Source organism: Apus apus, chromosome 3, assembly GCF_020740795.1.
Source record: "Apus apus isolate bApuApu2 chromosome 3, bApuApu2.pri.cur, whole genome shotgun sequence".
Lineage (NCBI taxonomy): Eukaryota > Metazoa > Chordata > Aves > Apodiformes > Apodidae > Apus > Apus apus.
Window position 1 is genome coordinate 42,473,824 of NC_067284.1, and position 18,290 is coordinate 42,492,113.

At 37.9% G+C, this 18,290-nt stretch overlaps 1 protein-coding gene across 1 annotated transcript in view; it reads left to right on the forward strand.

Moving 5' to 3' along the window:
- The first annotated feature begins 12,499 nt into the window (after positions 1–12,499).
- The window catches only part of FRK (fyn related Src family tyrosine kinase), a 53,763-nt gene continuing 47,972 nt past the window's right edge, over positions 12,500–18,290 (forward strand). The window contains exon 1 of the mRNA XM_051614003.1: positions 12,500–13,029. Within this exon, the coding sequence (XP_051469963.1) occupies positions 12,596–13,029 (434 nt within the window). The 5' untranslated portion in view covers positions 12,500–12,595. The remainder of the gene's footprint in view (positions 13,030–18,290) is intronic.

The following is an 18,290-nucleotide window of genomic DNA, read 5'->3' on the forward strand; positions in this document are numbered from 1 at the left end:
AGCTCGACATGAGTGGCCAGTGTGCGTACGCAGCCTGGAGTGCCAACCGCATCCTGGGTTGCATCAAAAGAAGTGTGGCCAGCAGGGCCAGAGGGGGGATTCTGCCCCTCTGCTCTAGAGTACTGCATACAGCTCTGGAGCCCTCAGTACAGGAAAGACATGGAGCTGTTGGGGAAGGTCCACCAAGATGATCAGAGGGCTGGAACACCTCTGCTATGAAGACAGGCTGAGGGAGTTGGGGCTGTTTAGCCTGGAGAAGAAAAGGGTCCGGGGAGACCTTATAGTGGCCTTCCAGTAACTGAAGGGGGCTTTTCATCAGAGAATATAGTGATAGGACAAGGGGTAATGGTTTTAAACTGAGAGAGGGGAGATTTAGGTTAGGTATTAGGAAGAAATTCTTCACCATGAGGGTAGTAAGGCACTGGAATAGTTCTCCCAGAGAGGCTGTAGAAGCCCCTGCCCTGGAGATGTTTAAGGCCAGGTTGGATGAGGCTGGTCTAGTGGGAGGTGTCCCAGCCCAGGCAGGGAGGTTGAAACCTGATGATCTTTAAGGTCCCTTGCCACCTTAACCGTTCTATGATTCTATGATTAGAAAATGGACTGGACAGGAAAATACACAGAAAATAGGAATAAAATTCACTAATGCTAATAGTAGGACAGGATGAGCACTTAGGGGGTCAGAGCAAGAAAGACATGGATTGCGTAATTTTGCCTCAGACCATTTTATAGCAGCTTATTTCAAAGTCCCTCAGCATCTCCTGTGGATATTAATATACTTTCTAATGCTTTTGTGTATGTGCATATATATATGCACACTATATATGTCATATACACCATACATTATATGTATGAATGAAATATGTATGATGATGCATACATATGTTTTATATATATATATAATAAATATATGAAGAAATAAATAAACAAATAAATACAGAAATAGATTGATCCAAGGTCTGGCACACAACAGTGATCACAGCTATAAAGATGAGGCTGCAACCTGGGAGCCCTGAGCACAAGACATTTTATCTTCCTAAAGCTGCTCAATTAAGGAACACAGAGCAAATTCCTGCCCCACTGAAGTAAATGACCACAGTTTCAAATGATTGCAGTAGGTTCAAGGGTTCACCCACAGCTGCTGCTTCACTCTATCCTCACATTAACTTAAAGTATGTCTGAGTTGCAGATAATATCAGTACAGTTCTCTTACTCCAGAATGACTTCTTTTTTTTCTCTTTTATTTTCACTCATACAGCTTCCAAAATTGTGTTTAGATTTGGTAATTTTAAATGTATTACTTTGCTTGCTATGCCTGTAAAATGTTTTGTAGTGAAACCTCATAACAAACAAAACAACACACTGCAGTAGTGAAACACCTTGACAGATACTGCAAATAATATATTCATTGATAGAATCGTACAGTGGTTTGGGTTGGAAGGGACCTTTGAAGAGCATCTAGTCCAACGCCCTGGTCACTGAGTTCATTGTCAATTGCATGCAGTCTTGAACATCCAGGTTTTGTGAGTCTTGCACATTTATATTACCATTTATGACAAGCTATCTCAGAATTTTCAACATAAAGATACTAATCATACTTAATCTTAAATCACTTTGTATTGAGGAACAACACTCACCAAGTGAGAGATTCAGCAAGTTAAATTTCAGGTGTGTGAAGCTGAAATTTAAATCAGAATTATGACAACAAGAAAGACTAAAAAAAAACAAAAAAGAGAATTTGTTTTCAGTTCTGGGAAAAGAGGAGATAAATGAGAGCTTGATGGTACCGTGAGTTACTCATAGATGTCATAACTGAAGATGACCTTTTGGGCTATCAAGTCCTAACTGATAATATTTTAAGTTTCCAAGACCAGGCAGAACAGGGCAGTAGGTGCTGCCTGCACTTGGTGGCCTCGTGTTTAGTGAATTGCAGGGAACACTCAAAAGTGTGAGATCCGACGTGTCAAAGTCTTTTACAGGTGTGCAAAGGGGTGTTTTGTTTTTCATCCTGCCTCATGCCTGCTTTCCATGCAAAAGACTCCTAACACCATGTAGTTTTAGAGCATGGGAATATGCTAACATTCCCAGAGTGTGAAATAAATATATCAAGGCATGAGAACCATGCCAAAATACCTTAAATGAATATTAGCTGTGACACCGAAGTTGTAGGCCTCTGAGCAAGACGGGTACTCCAGCTCCTTGTTTTCTTTGTCCTTAAGAGGGCAGCATTACGATACAATGGAGCATCCCTGCAAGTTAACCTTGAAACATCGTGAAACCTTCCATCTATTCTACTTTCCTCAAGCTTTGGTTTTATTTTCCTAAGACACTAAGTTGACTTTGTCAGTTGTGTCTTTTCCTGACTGTGCAGTTGCAGCCATTTGTCTATTTAGGCAAAGGCTATAAGAGTTTAACAAAGAAAAGGGTCCCTCATATTGCCGCAGAAGAGTATGCAATAGTGATATGTGAAAATAAAATAAGAATTTGAAGAAACATGAAACGTTTTAATTTTGGACAACCACCCTTAACAACTCCTGAAAAGCCACCACACATCTTCTATCCTACAGGCAACTCCTGATCATGCAGTACTACTCTTCTGCTTCCTCTCTTGCACTGTGGATCAATAATCAGATTCAAATACAATGTGGTGGTTCTGGAATAAGGATGCTGTCCCTGTTTAACGCAAAGGGCCTAGAAGGCATAAAGCTCACTTCATCCCTGACCTCACAATCACAACTTAAAAGAAAAACTTGCTAGTAGTTGATGGTAGTCATACAGGTACAACACGTTTCTGGGATTTTGCATGAAATGCTACTTTCAGTGGGATTCTTCTCATGTTTAAAGTTAAAGATGATTGCAGGATTTTGTTCTGGTTTTTTAAGTTTAGGGCATTTAGAAGGAACCATCAGAGGAACAAACCAAGGCTATACAGAAGCAGGCCTCTGACTTATTACAGAGCGATGCTTTAGCACACATACATCTAACAACACTAATTCACTTCAAGGATATCCTGGTTCTGTGTGAGAGAAGTAAAGCTTTCAAGAATATATTTGCTTTGAAAAACAGTCACTAGCACTTACTATTTCTATAGGAGACCTTTAAAAATTGAGTAAAATCATACTTAATTTTTAAGGCGTCCCTCTGTGACACATGGGATGCCTTGTCACTAGGTAGAGAAGCCCAGTTAACATACTTGACTATTGACCGGGATTTAAGATTTGATTAATTTCTAGCTATGTCAGAAGCTTAACTGTTTATTGGGTTGTTTATTATTTTTTCTTATATGGCAAAAAATATGGACACATTAACTTCTTCAGCAGAATCACACACATATCAGTTAATAGCATCCTGTTGGGAGTAGGACATCTGATTATATCTGGCACCTCAGTAATATATTGGTTACATTCACAGTCTCACCAGCATAGATATGAGACTCATGCTGCTGAAGAGACAAGATTCCCAATACTAAATCCAGAGTTCATTAAAAGGTTAAACAGACAGCAATCCACCAGGTGCTCAGAATCTCTCAAAAACCTGCCTATTGTCCTTATCACCTCTCTCAGATCTTGTAATCTAACTCAAGTTGTCCCCATGCAACATGAAAGAAGGAAATTAAAAATGGTGATTTTTGTTGGAGTGTTTAATAGCCGAGACTGATTGCTGAACCCTTAGTGAGTATATATTTAAAAACTCTGACTAGTTGGCTAAAGGTGTTATAAAAAGTATTTTTAAAAGATTTTTCTTTTCAAGCTGGTTGTATGTTACGTTTAGTCAAAAGGAATTGTACTGGAAACATGGACTTTTGGGGAAGCTATACTTCCAAAGTAGACCTGTATGTATTTTATGGTGAGAGAACTGTGCAGTTTCTCTGATCTATGGGGCACTGCCCTCTTTCTTCTGTTTTTTTGGGTGTTTGTTTTTGGTTTTTTTTTGTTAGCTTGTTGTTTTGTTTTGTGTTGTTTTGTTTTTGTTGGGTTTTGTTTTGGGTTTTTTTGTGTTGTTTTTTTTTAAACATCAGTATTTTATTTTTACATAAAATCCAGAGTAGGACTCCTAAATCCTCAGTCCTTATTTCCCATTCATTCATGGTGCATTCATGTGCATATAACTTAATAACTCATGGATTCAATTTCGTTATGACTAAAATTGGAATTTGTTTAATTCAAATATTATGAGGATTTCTGAGTTGTTCAGGTAGGTTACAGGACTGCATTTCAGGCCTGACACTTGGTAATGACTGCAGAAAAGAGAAATCTGATGTATTTCAGTACACAGTCTGCACCAAGAACAGAGGTCTCGAACAAGAGTGGGAAATGCCACAAGTAGAAAACTACAGACTTGAAGATAACAGAACTGGGAAAGTCCTAAAGACAGTCATCTTCTTGCCCTGGAGCAGGATCAATCTGACTGCAAACATCCCTAAAAGTCAATTGTCTAACTTCTGGAAAGGACTGAAGAGCCACTGAGGCAATTTCTTCCAGTGTTTAACAGTCCTTACACACAGAATACAATGAGTTTTCTCTTCCCTCCTCCATGTCAAAACAAAGTCTGTGTTGCTCTAATGCATCCTTTTTTCTTACATCTTTTTCTGTTCCTAGCAGATGTGAGAATGTCATTGCACATCAGTCTTCTATTTGAAGGATGTTTTTATGTTTTCCCACAATTTCTTTTTGTCTAGTTCTTTAAGGTCCTTACTTAAAAGCTGAGGGGCTTTGAGCCCTCTTAGCTTTCATTCTCAAACTGGAATTCATCCCTCATTCACCATCAAGTTGGTCTATATATATATTTATTTTTTTTAATCTGGGTTACAAGGTCAAAAACTAGACATGTTGCTCCAGTTTGGGCCTTACTAAGGCTGAGTACAGAAATAATGAATGTAATGCAGCAATCTGTGCTTTCAAAGTAACATACAAGTTATTTAATTCATTAGCATCATAACTATTTAGGTTTTCAATATAGAATTCTATCCTATTACAGTAATGAGTAGAGAGATATTTTTTTTTTCTTCATTTTACAATGTTATATTTCTTAAACAGTGATTGATCTTAAGTATTTTCTCCTGTATGTGTTCATTGTGGAGAATAGTGGACACCGAGAGTGATATTCCTTGGATGGAATAATAAAATGCTAATAGTAATGCTTATACATTTCAGAAACAAGAGTTTATTTTGAATATAAATTGCATTTGATATTTACTGTTCTGTTTCTGCCTCTAGAGGCTATCTAGTAATGATCTGATGAAAGGATTAAAAAAGTATGCTGTATTTTGATAGAAGGAAGTGATCTAGAAGAATATATTCTAAAATTTTAAGTATATAGTAAGCCTCAAGAAGATTCCATCATGCTGATGTAACTCTTTAAAGATCTGTACTCTATTTCTGTTTAAGTCTGTGAAGGTCAGAGCCACCTTTTCTATTTTTAGGAAAACAATTATCTTTGTATTTACCTGTGTTGTGCTGTTCTCAGGGAGAGGAGGAATTCTGAGAAGGTTTAAAGCTGTAGAAACAAAGGCAGAGGAATTTGAATTTGGGGAAATCTTCTCAGAGAAGGAGAGTAAAATATTCTGTCTACAACAACAGAAATCTGTATCACTGAAAGTGAGTATCACCAAATGTGTTTACTTCCCACCCCCTTTCCTTAAGTATATAAAGACCATGTCTTGCATGTCGGGTGGTTGTCACCACTTGACTCAGGTCTGACAACAATGCTCTCGATTCCCTCCCCCTCCCACCCAGGTAGGGAAGGAGAGAGAGAAAAAGAGAGAGACTTGGCTGGATTGAAAACTAAACTACACAGCTTTAATTAAACACTAATGATATAAGAAAATATATACCATTATATACAGATTTGTTCAGGTATGTGTAGGAGCCTCTCGCCTCCTCCCCCACCCGCAGGAACTCCCACCACACTCCCCTGAGTTGGAAACAGTCCTGAGAAATCCCAGAGCTGCTGCTGGAGAAAGCAGAGAGTGATGAGGGTCAGGAGAGCTTGAGCCTAAGGGTCGACAGTGTTGGATGGATGGAGTCCTCCCCGGACGCCGGCCGTGGACGGAAGGGAAGGGAAGAAGAAAAAAAGGAAGGAAGTTGTCTTCTGTGATCTCTGACCTTCCTCTGAGCTTACGTAGATATATGGAATGGAATATCTCTGGCCAATTTTGCTGTCTGTCTAACTCAGCCTCCTACGGGGGGGTCATAGATCTCCCTGTAGTGTCTGAGCCGGCGGAGTGAAGGTGCGACCTTGAAGCCCCAGCAGTTAGAAAAACATTCCAGTGTCTTATCAGCCTAGCTAGAACAGAATGTTGCTAGTTAAAAGAAAGCTCACTGAAGGAAAAAAAAATCAGTAAAAAGGAAAATTGGCTTCATCCTGGCTCAAACCAGGACAGTGGTGTTCTTTGTAGAGCATCTCATTGCATTCCTGTGAAAGGCAGATACAGCAGAAAGAAAAGAGGAAGTAGGAAACTATATTAAAAATAAGGGGAGAGGGAGACCTAGTCTGTAAAGTGGATGGGCAGTGCACAGGGTTTATATAATCACAGGAACTGATTATAGATCCAGCCCTTTTCCTACAGAGAGATTTTAGCTGTATAAAATCCTAATGTGTGCCCAATTTACAGTAATGTGGAGGGATTTGTATAAATAGGTTTATCTAACAGGAAGAATAAAAGTAAAATAGAGTGGAGAGGGAGATGCTCATCTCTTCTCCCTGATATCCACTGATAGGAAACATGGGAATGGTACAACGATGCACCAGAGGAATATTATACTGGACATTAGGAAGCATTTCTTTACCAAGAGGGTGGTCAAACACTGGAATGGGCTTTTTAGAGTGGTGGTCGATGCCCTAAGCCTGTTGATGTTCAAGAGGCAATATGGACAATATCCTTTATAACGTGCTTTAACTTTTGGTCAGCCCCAAAGTGGTCAGGCAGTTGGACCAGATGATCACTGTAGGTCCCTTCCAATAGAAATGTTCTAGTCTAGAACCAGGGTCAGTTTCAAAATACATTTTCTTAAAAGAATGACAAAGTCATGTTCCCTGACAATTCTTTGTCACCACTTACCATATTTTTTCCCACCCAGAGACAGATTCAATTAGAAGTATTTTTCATGCCTTAGAGAGCTACAGCGTGATTTTATTCAAAGGGCTGTTTCATAGAAAGCAAATTAACTTACAATTTTTAACCATGTGTGCTGTATATAATTTAGAATAATGTACAATAAAATGAAAAATAATGGCTGAGGTCTGGTCCCAGTGTTGATAATGGCAAACCTCACATTAAATTTAAGCAAAGTGAGATCTGATTGTTTGAACAAATAGAGAAAGTCTCTATTCTGTCACTCCTTGACAGAGCCTTATTCCTCTGTGTTCATTTGTTGTCAGACGTAGCATGTTTTAGGCCCGAGTTCAGCTAATAAATAAGCAACCCTCATCACTGAAGCACTTGAAAATGTACTTTTAATGCTTTCCAGAGTAGAGATGGATTACTGTATCAGCCTTATGAAAATAAACACCAAGAGTTTTCTCATTACAAATGCAAAAGATTTAAAGTTGGAAAATGTCGAACCAAATATAACTCTATGTCTTTGGGGATTTATGGTTTAAGATAATACACAAAACCAGGGACGTGATTAATGAATAAGAGTAAACAATTTTGTCAAGGGTAAAATTACGCACATAATTTATTTTCATTGAAAAGAATGGCAATTTGCAAATTACAGAAACAAAATGGAAATGCTGATTAAAAGGATTATATAAAAGCTACAAAGTGGTAGTAATGTATTCCATTCTAATGTGCAAATGGAAAGAAATATAGCTGAAAAGACAGCTGTAATAAAAAAATCATTGTGCTTCATTTCAATTTGTTACCTTAAAAAAAATACACAACTTTAAAATGTTTAATAATTTACATTATACCCCAAGAACACTTTCAGAACAGCATGCATTTGCTTTCCTTCTAATTTCTTTAAAGATCATGTTATTTGAATATTTTACTTTGCTGAAACATTCAAATTGCTTTATTATAATGCATTAGGAAGTTTTTCTAAGCGAGGTACACTATGTCAAATATTTAAATTAACATATATTAATGCAGCAGTACTGCTACTGACTTGAAAGAGATTATACAATATAGAAAGTGATGCTACAGACAGCAGTTTTATGCATTATTTAATTATGATTCTTTTATTTTGTATCTTAATTTCTTGCTTTCCCACACAGAGGTTTTTTTCCTGTTTGCAAAAATTAGAAACAATTTCAGATTTCTGCTGTGATCTTATTATTAAGAAAAAAATTTCTCTTTTTCAGTTTTCCTTTTTGAAGTGACTCATATTTCTTAACAAACCTGTTGGTGGACATTGCTTTGGAATATTCTTTTTCCCCAGCAGAGTACCTTTCTAACTGTAATTTTTCTCTGCATAGCATAGGGGAATTGTTTCAAACATCATGTATCATCAGTACCAAAGCCTGATGTTCACTCCCTACCTCTGAAATATGGAGCTGCATATTTATGATATGGAGGAGGCTTCATTTTTTCTAAAGTGCTGAGGTTTTATGTAATTATACCAACAGTCCCACACAGAGCACATACAAGTCAATACACATAGGAAATATATTAAATGAAAACTCATACAAAAATCATTTCCAAATGCATGGAATACAAATAAAAAATCTATCAAAACAAAACTTTTAAAGTATTGTGGATTCAAATGTTATCTTCACATATGTAATATGATTCTGTCTGGTTCCTTAATTCATGCAGAGCAGTATCTTATTACAAGAACACTTCAATTAACATCAGAGTTGCAGATTAGGTTTGTACTAAGCTTACTAAAACATAATATTATCACATTAATTTTGTGTCCATTTAGGCGACTAAAAGAAATATGTTTCACCACCATGTTTAAATATGGTTGTTTTGTAGAATAAGCAAGGCCTAAAGAATATTGACTTTAAGCTAATTAGAATTTGATTTAATGGATTTGGAAGACTTCAAATTAATCCTTTAAGCAAGGGTAAGGGTCCTTGCAAAAGTCTTACTTATATAGGACTTTGTAAGCATCATGTAGAATACAAGAAGTAACTTCAGATATCCGTCATACTCAAACCTATAGCATCAGTATGGAGTTTTTTCTACATGTAACAAGCAAATCTACTGGAAAAGCAATGGAGAATCACGTAGTGTGAAAAGTGAAAGTACTGCTTGATTGAATAGATTTGTTTCCTTTTTTTAAAACCAAAGTTTATATGATCCTCTCAAATGCAGACTGTAAATGATCCATCTTTGTTTTAAGGTGTTACATATTTCAATAAACTGCTTGCAATGTTAATTTTTTGTTATTTTTTTTACAATATAGCAACTAGAATACTAAATTTAAGTATCCATACTGTATATGGATACTGGCTCATACTGTTTGTGTGCCATTCTAGTCATAATAAATTAATCTTTCTCACTATTGCTGGCTGTAAGAATGAGGTGAGACTCTTGTGTCCTTTTCAAAGCATTTTTACTAATAAAATTCATCAATATATCTGATCAAGTCTTTCACAGTCACTTTACATCCTGCAGCTTATTTATTTGGACAATTTCTGGTTTGACATTCAGCCTCCAAAACAAATTAAGTAAAGATCCAGAAGGCCAGTAAAAAATACAGATCTATTTGGCCTTCTTTTCCAGAAATAAAATATAGCAAAAGAACTAAATTGAGCCCAGCAATAGATGCTGCAAAAATTATCCTGTTGAATTGTATGTAATACCAGTGCAGAGAACTCTGACAATAGTTTATATTGAAAAGCCCCTGAATATACCGTGATTATCCTCATTTGTTCCAAACTGTGATAATGAAAATTAGAATTATGGGGTTTATCAGTTTTTATTTTTTTTCAGTAAAACAGGCAAGGACATTTTTATTACAAGGTTTTCTTTTTCTTGCCTGTAATAAAATTATACTGTCTCTAAAACATAAAAGAGTACTGCTTTATTTTCAGAAATGCAGAGAAAACCCTTGGGAAAACCCTTGCTGGGGCCACCACAGCTCAGCCACAGTCCTGCACCACACAGCTTTGGGAATCTGCTCAGTAGTTCTCAGCAGCCCCACTCTCTCTTAAGGAAAACTTTGAGTCTGGCTAATGAATCTCATGGCTGTTTGTTAAAGTCTACTTGTTTCAGAAACAGAACTGCTCCTAAAAGGTTAGTTGAGAGGAAAGTAATCTCATTTATAGTTATTGATCACTCCAGCAAAAGTCTTTCTGGTCTTGTAAAGCCAAACAGGGGCATAAATTGGGAGGGAAGACGAATTTAATTCCTGCGTTTATTTGAGATAATATATTCCTTTACACAAATGTTTTTAGGCTTAAGCCTCATTCTAGCTACCATTATAAATATTTATGTGAGTGCTGTCAGTTAATGCAGTTTGATTTCTAGTGTGTATATATCTTAGTACGTGAGTGTAAAATGGTTCTTAATCCTGAAAAGAGCTGGGTATGAGACTGATTCTGTGTGATGTAAGTGACTCCATTGTTATGATGAAAGTACTCATGCAATAAATGTCAATGCAAATCTTTGCCAGAGCAGCGCCCAAGTTGCCAGAACCACAAAACATTACATGGAAAGTCAATCAAATATGCAATCTGAAAAAAAAACCCAAACAAACCCTCATCAGGTTATTTAATACATCTTTTCTAATATTCTCTTTTTTTCAGTAAATGTAGATAATTCTTTAAGCAGGACTAATGAAAATAGTTTCTTTTCCAACACAGGCCTTTCCTAATTTTAGATATTGTTCATCAAACCCAAGAAAATAAATATCTCTCGGATATATGTGTTCTTATTGATCTGGATAGTGATTCATAATTGCTGTGGGGAAAAGTAATCTCCAGTGGTGCTTCAGAAACTAAATACAATTTTCATAATCTGCAAAATCAATGTGCCATTTTTTTCTCAGATTCAACGGGTTCACTACATATTTTGAGGTTTAGTGATCAGTTAAAGTGTACTTTCTCCTTTTTTCAGTTTCTTTTGCAGCATTGCAAGTAAGCAGTTGCCCTTTCCCTCTTCAGTGGAGATGTACCTGATGTAGTGATAAATTTTCAGTGGAGACTTCTTTCAGTCATCCCACAGTCTCTCGTCCATCAGTAGATTTCTGCCTCTGCCACTGGTCACCTCATTCAAAGGCCTGATAGAGAGACATGAGAAAAAATGATGGCTTTGGTTTCTAAGTTGTTTAGTTGTGTTTTCTTTCTAGTGAAGTAAAGCAACAGAAGTCAGCCACTCTATATGGACCTGAGAGACATATGTGAATGTGAATTTAGGAAAACAGTGGTTATTCCTGAGGGAAAAAAAAAAAAAAAAGAAAAAGTGAGCCAGTTTTCTTTCTCACCAAGAAGCTATAGGTGTTGACTGACGTCTTATCTGTAAGAGTTTGTCTCTTACTGACATGCCACCATATGGTGCAGACAGGCTATCCCCTGTGCTTCCTGCTCCTACTCCAGGTATTCACTGCCCCCCAAGGCTGTGGTGATTTCCAGCTATTATAAGGCTCTGGCTACGCTGCTGGGACATGGCAGATGCCTCTTCAGGCTGCTTTGTCACAGCAATATCTAGACAACCATACTTAATCTGTATGCCAAGTTATAGGTGCTTTAGAAATGGGAATACAGTGGTCAAATTAGTTTAATCGGCTTACTTAGTGATTGGAAGACAGACATTTATTTTATATGTGAAATTAGCTGACCACCTATTGCAATTTTTTTATGAGTGCATTTATTTCCTTAGAATGCAGAATAAGGAATGAATTAAAGTCTATTACTGTAAGATCAATGTATGTATTTTTCCTTGTATTAAGTGCCAAACCCTGCTCCACAAAAAAACCCCAAATGAAACCAAAAAAGAAAAAACAAAACCAAAGCAAAGCAAAGCCAGAGGACTGCTTTGAAGGGGTGCCCAGGCATGAGGAAGAGCAGAAGCTGCAGGTATGCTCCAGGTGAGGGCGTCTGCTGGCACCAGGCCAACAAGGGCTTCCCGTCAGGAACTGAAACCTGCACAAACCAGGAAACAAAAAGAAATATTCAAGCAGTCCACGTCGGAGACTGGTAAGGAAACAAGCAGGTCAGCTTCGTTAATCATTACCAAGACTTTACAGACGTTCACTGCTGATCATATGACAGGACCTCATTTGAGATAAGAAAACACCCATCCCAAGCAGCAAGAGTTGAGAAGCCACCCCTGCTTAGACGTTCTGTCTTTATTGTTTTGCCGCGGGAGAAGAGGCTCCACACTCCCCAGTTGCTCCCAGAGCACAGCACAGCTGTTGTGTTGCTTTCCTGTTCTGAAGAGGAAGTGAGAAATTCCCTCCACATGTGCTCTGGCACTTGGATACTCAGGTTTCACTCTCGATCCAGGAACTGTCTGTAATGAGCTCTCAGTGAAGCTCAGAGAGAAGCTTCCAACTATGCCAAGAGTTGTTTCATTATGTGCCAAAGAAGGAGGGGGAGAAAAAATCCTGCAAAAAGCTAAAATGTCGATGGTGCAAAAATTGGTCTAAGAGTATCACAACTGGGAAAAGTGAAAGAAAAGCAGAAGCAAAAGAAGGCACAAGGAAACATGATGGGCAACTTCTGTCAGAAGTATTGTGCCTGTTTGGAGCCTTACCTCCCCTGCTTATTCTCAGGGAGTGTTGGTGAGCAAGATGATAAATTTGACCACGTCTTCTCCAACCCTGCTGTGGTAAGGCCTGGCTTCCAAGAAGAACAGAAAGACAGCGACTGTAAGAGAAGACAGAAACCTTTACCTCCACTGCCTGGTCAGCATCTGGTGAATATTTGCAGATTTGTAGCACTCTTCGACTACGAGGCTCGCACTGAAGAGGACTTGAGCTTCCAAGCTGGAGATAAGCTTGAAGTGCTGGATGCATCCCATGAAGGCTGGTGGTATGCTAGGCTCGTCCTGCCAGCAGGGTCAGTCTGTCCTGGCCGCAAGCTCCAGGGCTACATCCCGGCCAACTACATAGCTGCTGACCAGAGCATCGAAGCTGAGCCGTGAGTAACCCACATAGCACACAGTGCTTCTCCTTCCTGCTGGGTTAAAAGGGGTTGGGGCAGGAGTCTATAGCCTTTTCTCTTGCTGAGTAGTCCCCTGCCACACTCAACTTCCAGTGGTCCTACTTGTGAAGTGCTACTGGATGTGTGCAAGGAAAAGGCACCACAGTCACAAGAAAATCGATCACCAAAGGTAGAGTGTTGAGAGTTTTATTTCAGTTTATATAATTTCCTTCTCTGATGTACCCTGGTCATCTGTTTAAGAAGCATCTGGTAATATCAGGTTGGTTACAATTGTGATGGTTCATTATATTTTTTGTATAACAGTATTTGTCAGATGCTTCCCAGAAAGTGAAAGACCCCTGCCCCAAACAGTGTTCTGCCTAACCAGCTTCCAAGTTATCAATTAATCAGAACCCTCTAAATTATTTGTTCCTTCTCTGGAGGCAAACCTCTACTCTCAGGACAAACTTAACCAGAGTAAGTACTGCAAAGGGCAGAAGAATGGATATAGCAATAGAATACAAATTGAATTTGTTAAACTTTCACAGAGTTTGGCTATGCAGCCCATGTTTTTCTGCCCTTTCAAAATGTGTCCAATTTAATATTCAGAACTAGAGCAGAAATCACACAAAATCAGTTACTTGGCTCCCTAGTGAGAATGAGTAAGTTCTGAGTCAGCCTGGGAGGCAGAGTTACTTACATGTGTTGAAATCAGAGGCAGAGTTTGCTGAAATAGGTCTGACTGCAGTTCCAGAGTTATGTTTTGGCAAATCTGATTAAGTGTGAAAAGGGACAGCAGAAATGGCACTTGTTACTAGTATCTGGATTAATTCTGACTTTAGATGGATGATGTTGCAGCTTTTCAGTTAAATCTCATTTGAAACTGAAACATCAACTCTGATTTGATCTCCCCACCAGACTGCCAAAGGCTAGGAAAATTGGCTCACCTATGATTATGCCAGTCTTTTATCAGCTGTAGAATTTGTGCTAGAGGCATCTTAGGACAACTGTGATTCCTTTCTAACCTGAAGACCTTAATTTCCAGAGTCTGACCAGCTGTTTCTGTTTCTGTATTCTGTCAGACAACCCTTTCAATGGTCATGTTCAAAAGAATTCTTCCAATTACTGAAATTAATCTGAAGGGAAGGCATTTTCTGAACCACTAGAGAAATGGCGATAGGCTCTAATTCAGCTCATCTTGGCCTTTGCTCTCTTTCAAGTACTAGCTTTATTACAAGTCATCTAAAATTTCTGCTTGCTGTTAATACTTTGAAAGTAATTTTGCTCAGTTACACAACAAAGTCTCAGCTCTTAAGGCCCCTCTTATCTTTCTTTGCTACTGCATCGAATACAGAGTTAACTTTGCCAAAACACCATTTTTTCATAACATCTGCTTTTTGTTGTTATAGAATAAATTTTATTTTATTTTACTCTTTTTATATACCTTTCTCTCTTTATTACTAAAGACTATGTTTACACAAAAGATTTTTTTTTAATAGATTGTAAACAGAGGATGAAATGGAGAGCTTTTACAGCTCAAATGAAGTTATTCCTTCAAAATGTTGGACAAGCTTTTAGTTTTGTACCTACACTAATCTTTCTAAACATGTTGTCTTACCTCAGATTTACTCTTAAGTCAGTTGGTTTTAATGACCTTCAACAAAAATAGGTATTCAAGACTGTCTGCTGTCAGGCCCACACAGATATCCTTTCATCTAACTGTAGACTAGCTCAGGTTAGAAAGGACCTCTGTAGGACATTTGAACCATGTATCCCAACTAGAAAATGACCAAAATAAAGTTATACACATTTGCTTAGTGCCTTTTCCCACTAGGTTTTTCACCTGCATTGTGAGTATTTTTTTCCCTTGTATCCAACTGGAATATTCCTTTCTAAGATTTCCTGCAAGACTTCCCTTTCACCCACCTTCTACATTTCACACCACTGTTAACTAACTGAAACAAGAAAAGCAACAGTAATGGTGGTGTTTTAAAGAACTAAACCTTATTTTTTCCCTAAAGTAAAAGAACGAGGTTGAAGAAAATTGTTTTAATGTCTCTTTAATTAAAATTCAGTGCTCTATTAATATTCTCTGCCTGAACTTTAACTTATTTAATCTTTCCATTTTTATTTTAGTTAGCTATCTCTTTTGGTGCTGGCCATGGCCATGGCCATAATACAGACATTTGTGGAAACAGGAAACTTTTATTGCATCCTTCCATCCTTTATACCAGTCTTTTACGGCTCCATCACAGAACTGAAAAAGAAAGGAAGATTTACAATCTCTATCATATGTTCACCTTAAAAAATGCATATATTCTATATATTTGCAGTATGTTGTTTATGCTTTGCCAGGCACAACTGATCAACAGTCTTTGAGCTAGTTGAAGGCACATTCCATAGCACCAGCTGGCTTCTCTATGTCTGCAGAGACAATGGGAATTTTAGCTTATTTCTGGACTCTATCTCCATCTTATTAGAGCAAGACAAACTCTCTAAAGTGTTCTGGGAAACAGACTTAAATCACGGCATGACTCTTGGGAAGCTTGGGAAGAAAACCAACTGGCCATAGCAGCTGATTTCAGTGTGATTGTATATAAACTTTTAAAAAAAATTGACCTTCATATGCATGCATGGATACTTAATGAATTAACTTAAATAAAGGGATAAAGGGGCATGACGTGTTTTAATGTCATGGGATGACTTAGAGATGACAGGGTCACTATGTAAGTTTACCCAATATATGCTTGAAAGCTGCATGCAGGGCAGTCAAATTACTTTTGCTAAGAATTTCAGTTTTGCCTGTAGCCTTCAAGGCCACTAACAACAAAATATATTTGGGCCTTTTTTAATCAACATTTTTACATGACCTGTATCACAGAGCCACTTATAGACCAGTAAGTCCTCTGGGTCTGTTCTGCCTGTTCTTTCAGATGATAATGCTGGGTAATTGCTTGTTGTCTGGAAGTACTGCAGCAGACCATTTTGTTCCCTCATTGAAGAGTGTGAATTTTTTCAGGGAGAAAGGTTTTGTTTTTTTTTTTTTTAATTTTCCATGGTAAGAAATAGAATAAAGTAAAGCAGGAAGGAAAGTGGGAAACTTTTCTTCCTTGTCCTCATTTAGAGAAGTTTTTCTTCATGGAAGTCTCTTTGAGTCCATACAATATGACTGAGGTAGTGCTGAGAAGATGGATCAATAACTGCATGAACAGGCAGAAAGGATTTGCAATATCACCAGTCTGAGGAAAACAAGATTTAAATGCCATTTATAACAAAGGGAATTTCTGTGTATCCCTTGCTGTCAGAATGTTCAAGCAGACTGAGAAAGAATGAGATTTCTTTACTGTGTTGCTTTCATCAGATCAAAGTTTATTGGTAGAAATTGTATGCTAAAGTTGAAGGGAGACTTTGTTTATATATTTTGCAAATATATTTATATTGTATTATATAATGTAACTAACTTATACCAAAAGTCAAACACTTCTTATTTGCCCACAATATCTCAAATAAAGTTTCTCCTGCTTCCTTCCATTGACTTGAATGATCCCTTCCAGTCTGAATGACTTGGATGAAATCAGTAACATTCGGTGTGAACAGAAGAATGAGGGGAAAAAAAGAAGAAAGTAAATTCATGGCTTGGGTTCTGCCCGTTGAAGCATTGTAATATAAAAGTGCACTGCATATACATCCAGGAAATGCACATCTGCTGCCTTCAAGACTGCTTTGGACAGACTGAGGAAACAAGGCACTTTATTTTTGTGTTTACTAGTAAAGCATCTTCTCACTGATGATGTTTTCTAGCACCTGCATTATGCCTTATACTAACAACAATCTGTCGGGGTGGAGGGATTGTGAAGGGATTTTGCCTAGTGTCTCTGGAGACAGGTGTGATGTCCTGGCCCTACCTGGCATAGGTGGGACAAGGCAGCTGGAGGGTGGAAGCATTTGTCTAGTAAACTGTATTTGCACAGTGAACTTTCACTTCATGAGGAATTAAATCTGCAACTACAGAAACATTATTTTACTTAATATCTGATGAACAGCAGACACAGACTATGCTAATGATAAATTAACAACTGTAACAACACTTGATTCTTTTCTTCACTCTGCATTGCAGGTAGCCATCAAAATCACAAGCCAGACAGATTTTTCATTTCTGAGCAAGTCTGAGTGAGATTGTATCTGTCACATACTATGACTTTGGAATGCACTTCTTTCTGGGTTTAGACATGCAACATTTAGAAAAAGAGAGATGGCAGTCACATGAAAACACAGTCACATAATTTACCTTGCAAAGGGTGATTAGAAATAGCAATTCAACCATCACCAAAATCTGGATTAAAATACATCTATTTCCTTGGCAAGAAGTGTGACCTTACTGTCTCTGTGATCTTTCTGTGCCTGTTATTCTGCACTATAAACAGGTACCATAGTAACACATCCACCTGCCTTTATTTTATTACTGCCAGTTGTTTTAATTAAACAAGAAAGTGACATAGTGCCAGTTGTTATGGACAACAAATATGCCCAGCTGTACAGCTAATTTTAATGAAGCAAAAAAACCCAAAACAAACCACTGCTGGAATGACATGAATTCTTTTATTCTCAAGGAAGGGTGGAGTGTACTTGGAGGGGGCTCTCGCCTCTCATCTTAATGAACATGTTGGATGTTTATTGAAAGTCAACTTAATTCTGTATGTTCATTACCACATGACTGACACACGACTGCTGTGCTGATGGAAGTAAAGTCATGCAAATTCCTAGCAGTTTAGGTCAAAGAAGATCACAGCAATTACTTCTAACTTTTGCCAGTTTCCGAAACATTCCTTGTTTCAGTTTGCTTAGCTAGGTAGTTCTCACCTGGTGGAAACCAGGACCAAGACCTAATCGATGAAACTTCATCAGTCAATTCCACAATGAGCTTTTTAAACAACCCTTTGAAAGCAAAAGTGACTCGTAGGTTATTTTTTGTCAATCTGTAATTCCTTAACCTTCTGTGACCTGACTCAGCTTTAGCTATTTCATACACTGACTGAATCTGAGTTACTATACATGAACAATAAAGCATTCCCTGGGCTGACCTGTTTCAGACTTTCTGCAGAGTCAGGCTTGTGGGGTTTTCTTTGGTTCCTATGGGTCATTTTTCAAAGTGGAATTTAGAGCCAAAATGTTTAGAGGCTCTTTTAAAGTGAAACCTTAGATTCTGCTGAGCACCTCAGAAAACTGAATGTAATCCACTGTGGTTTCTGAGCTCTCCC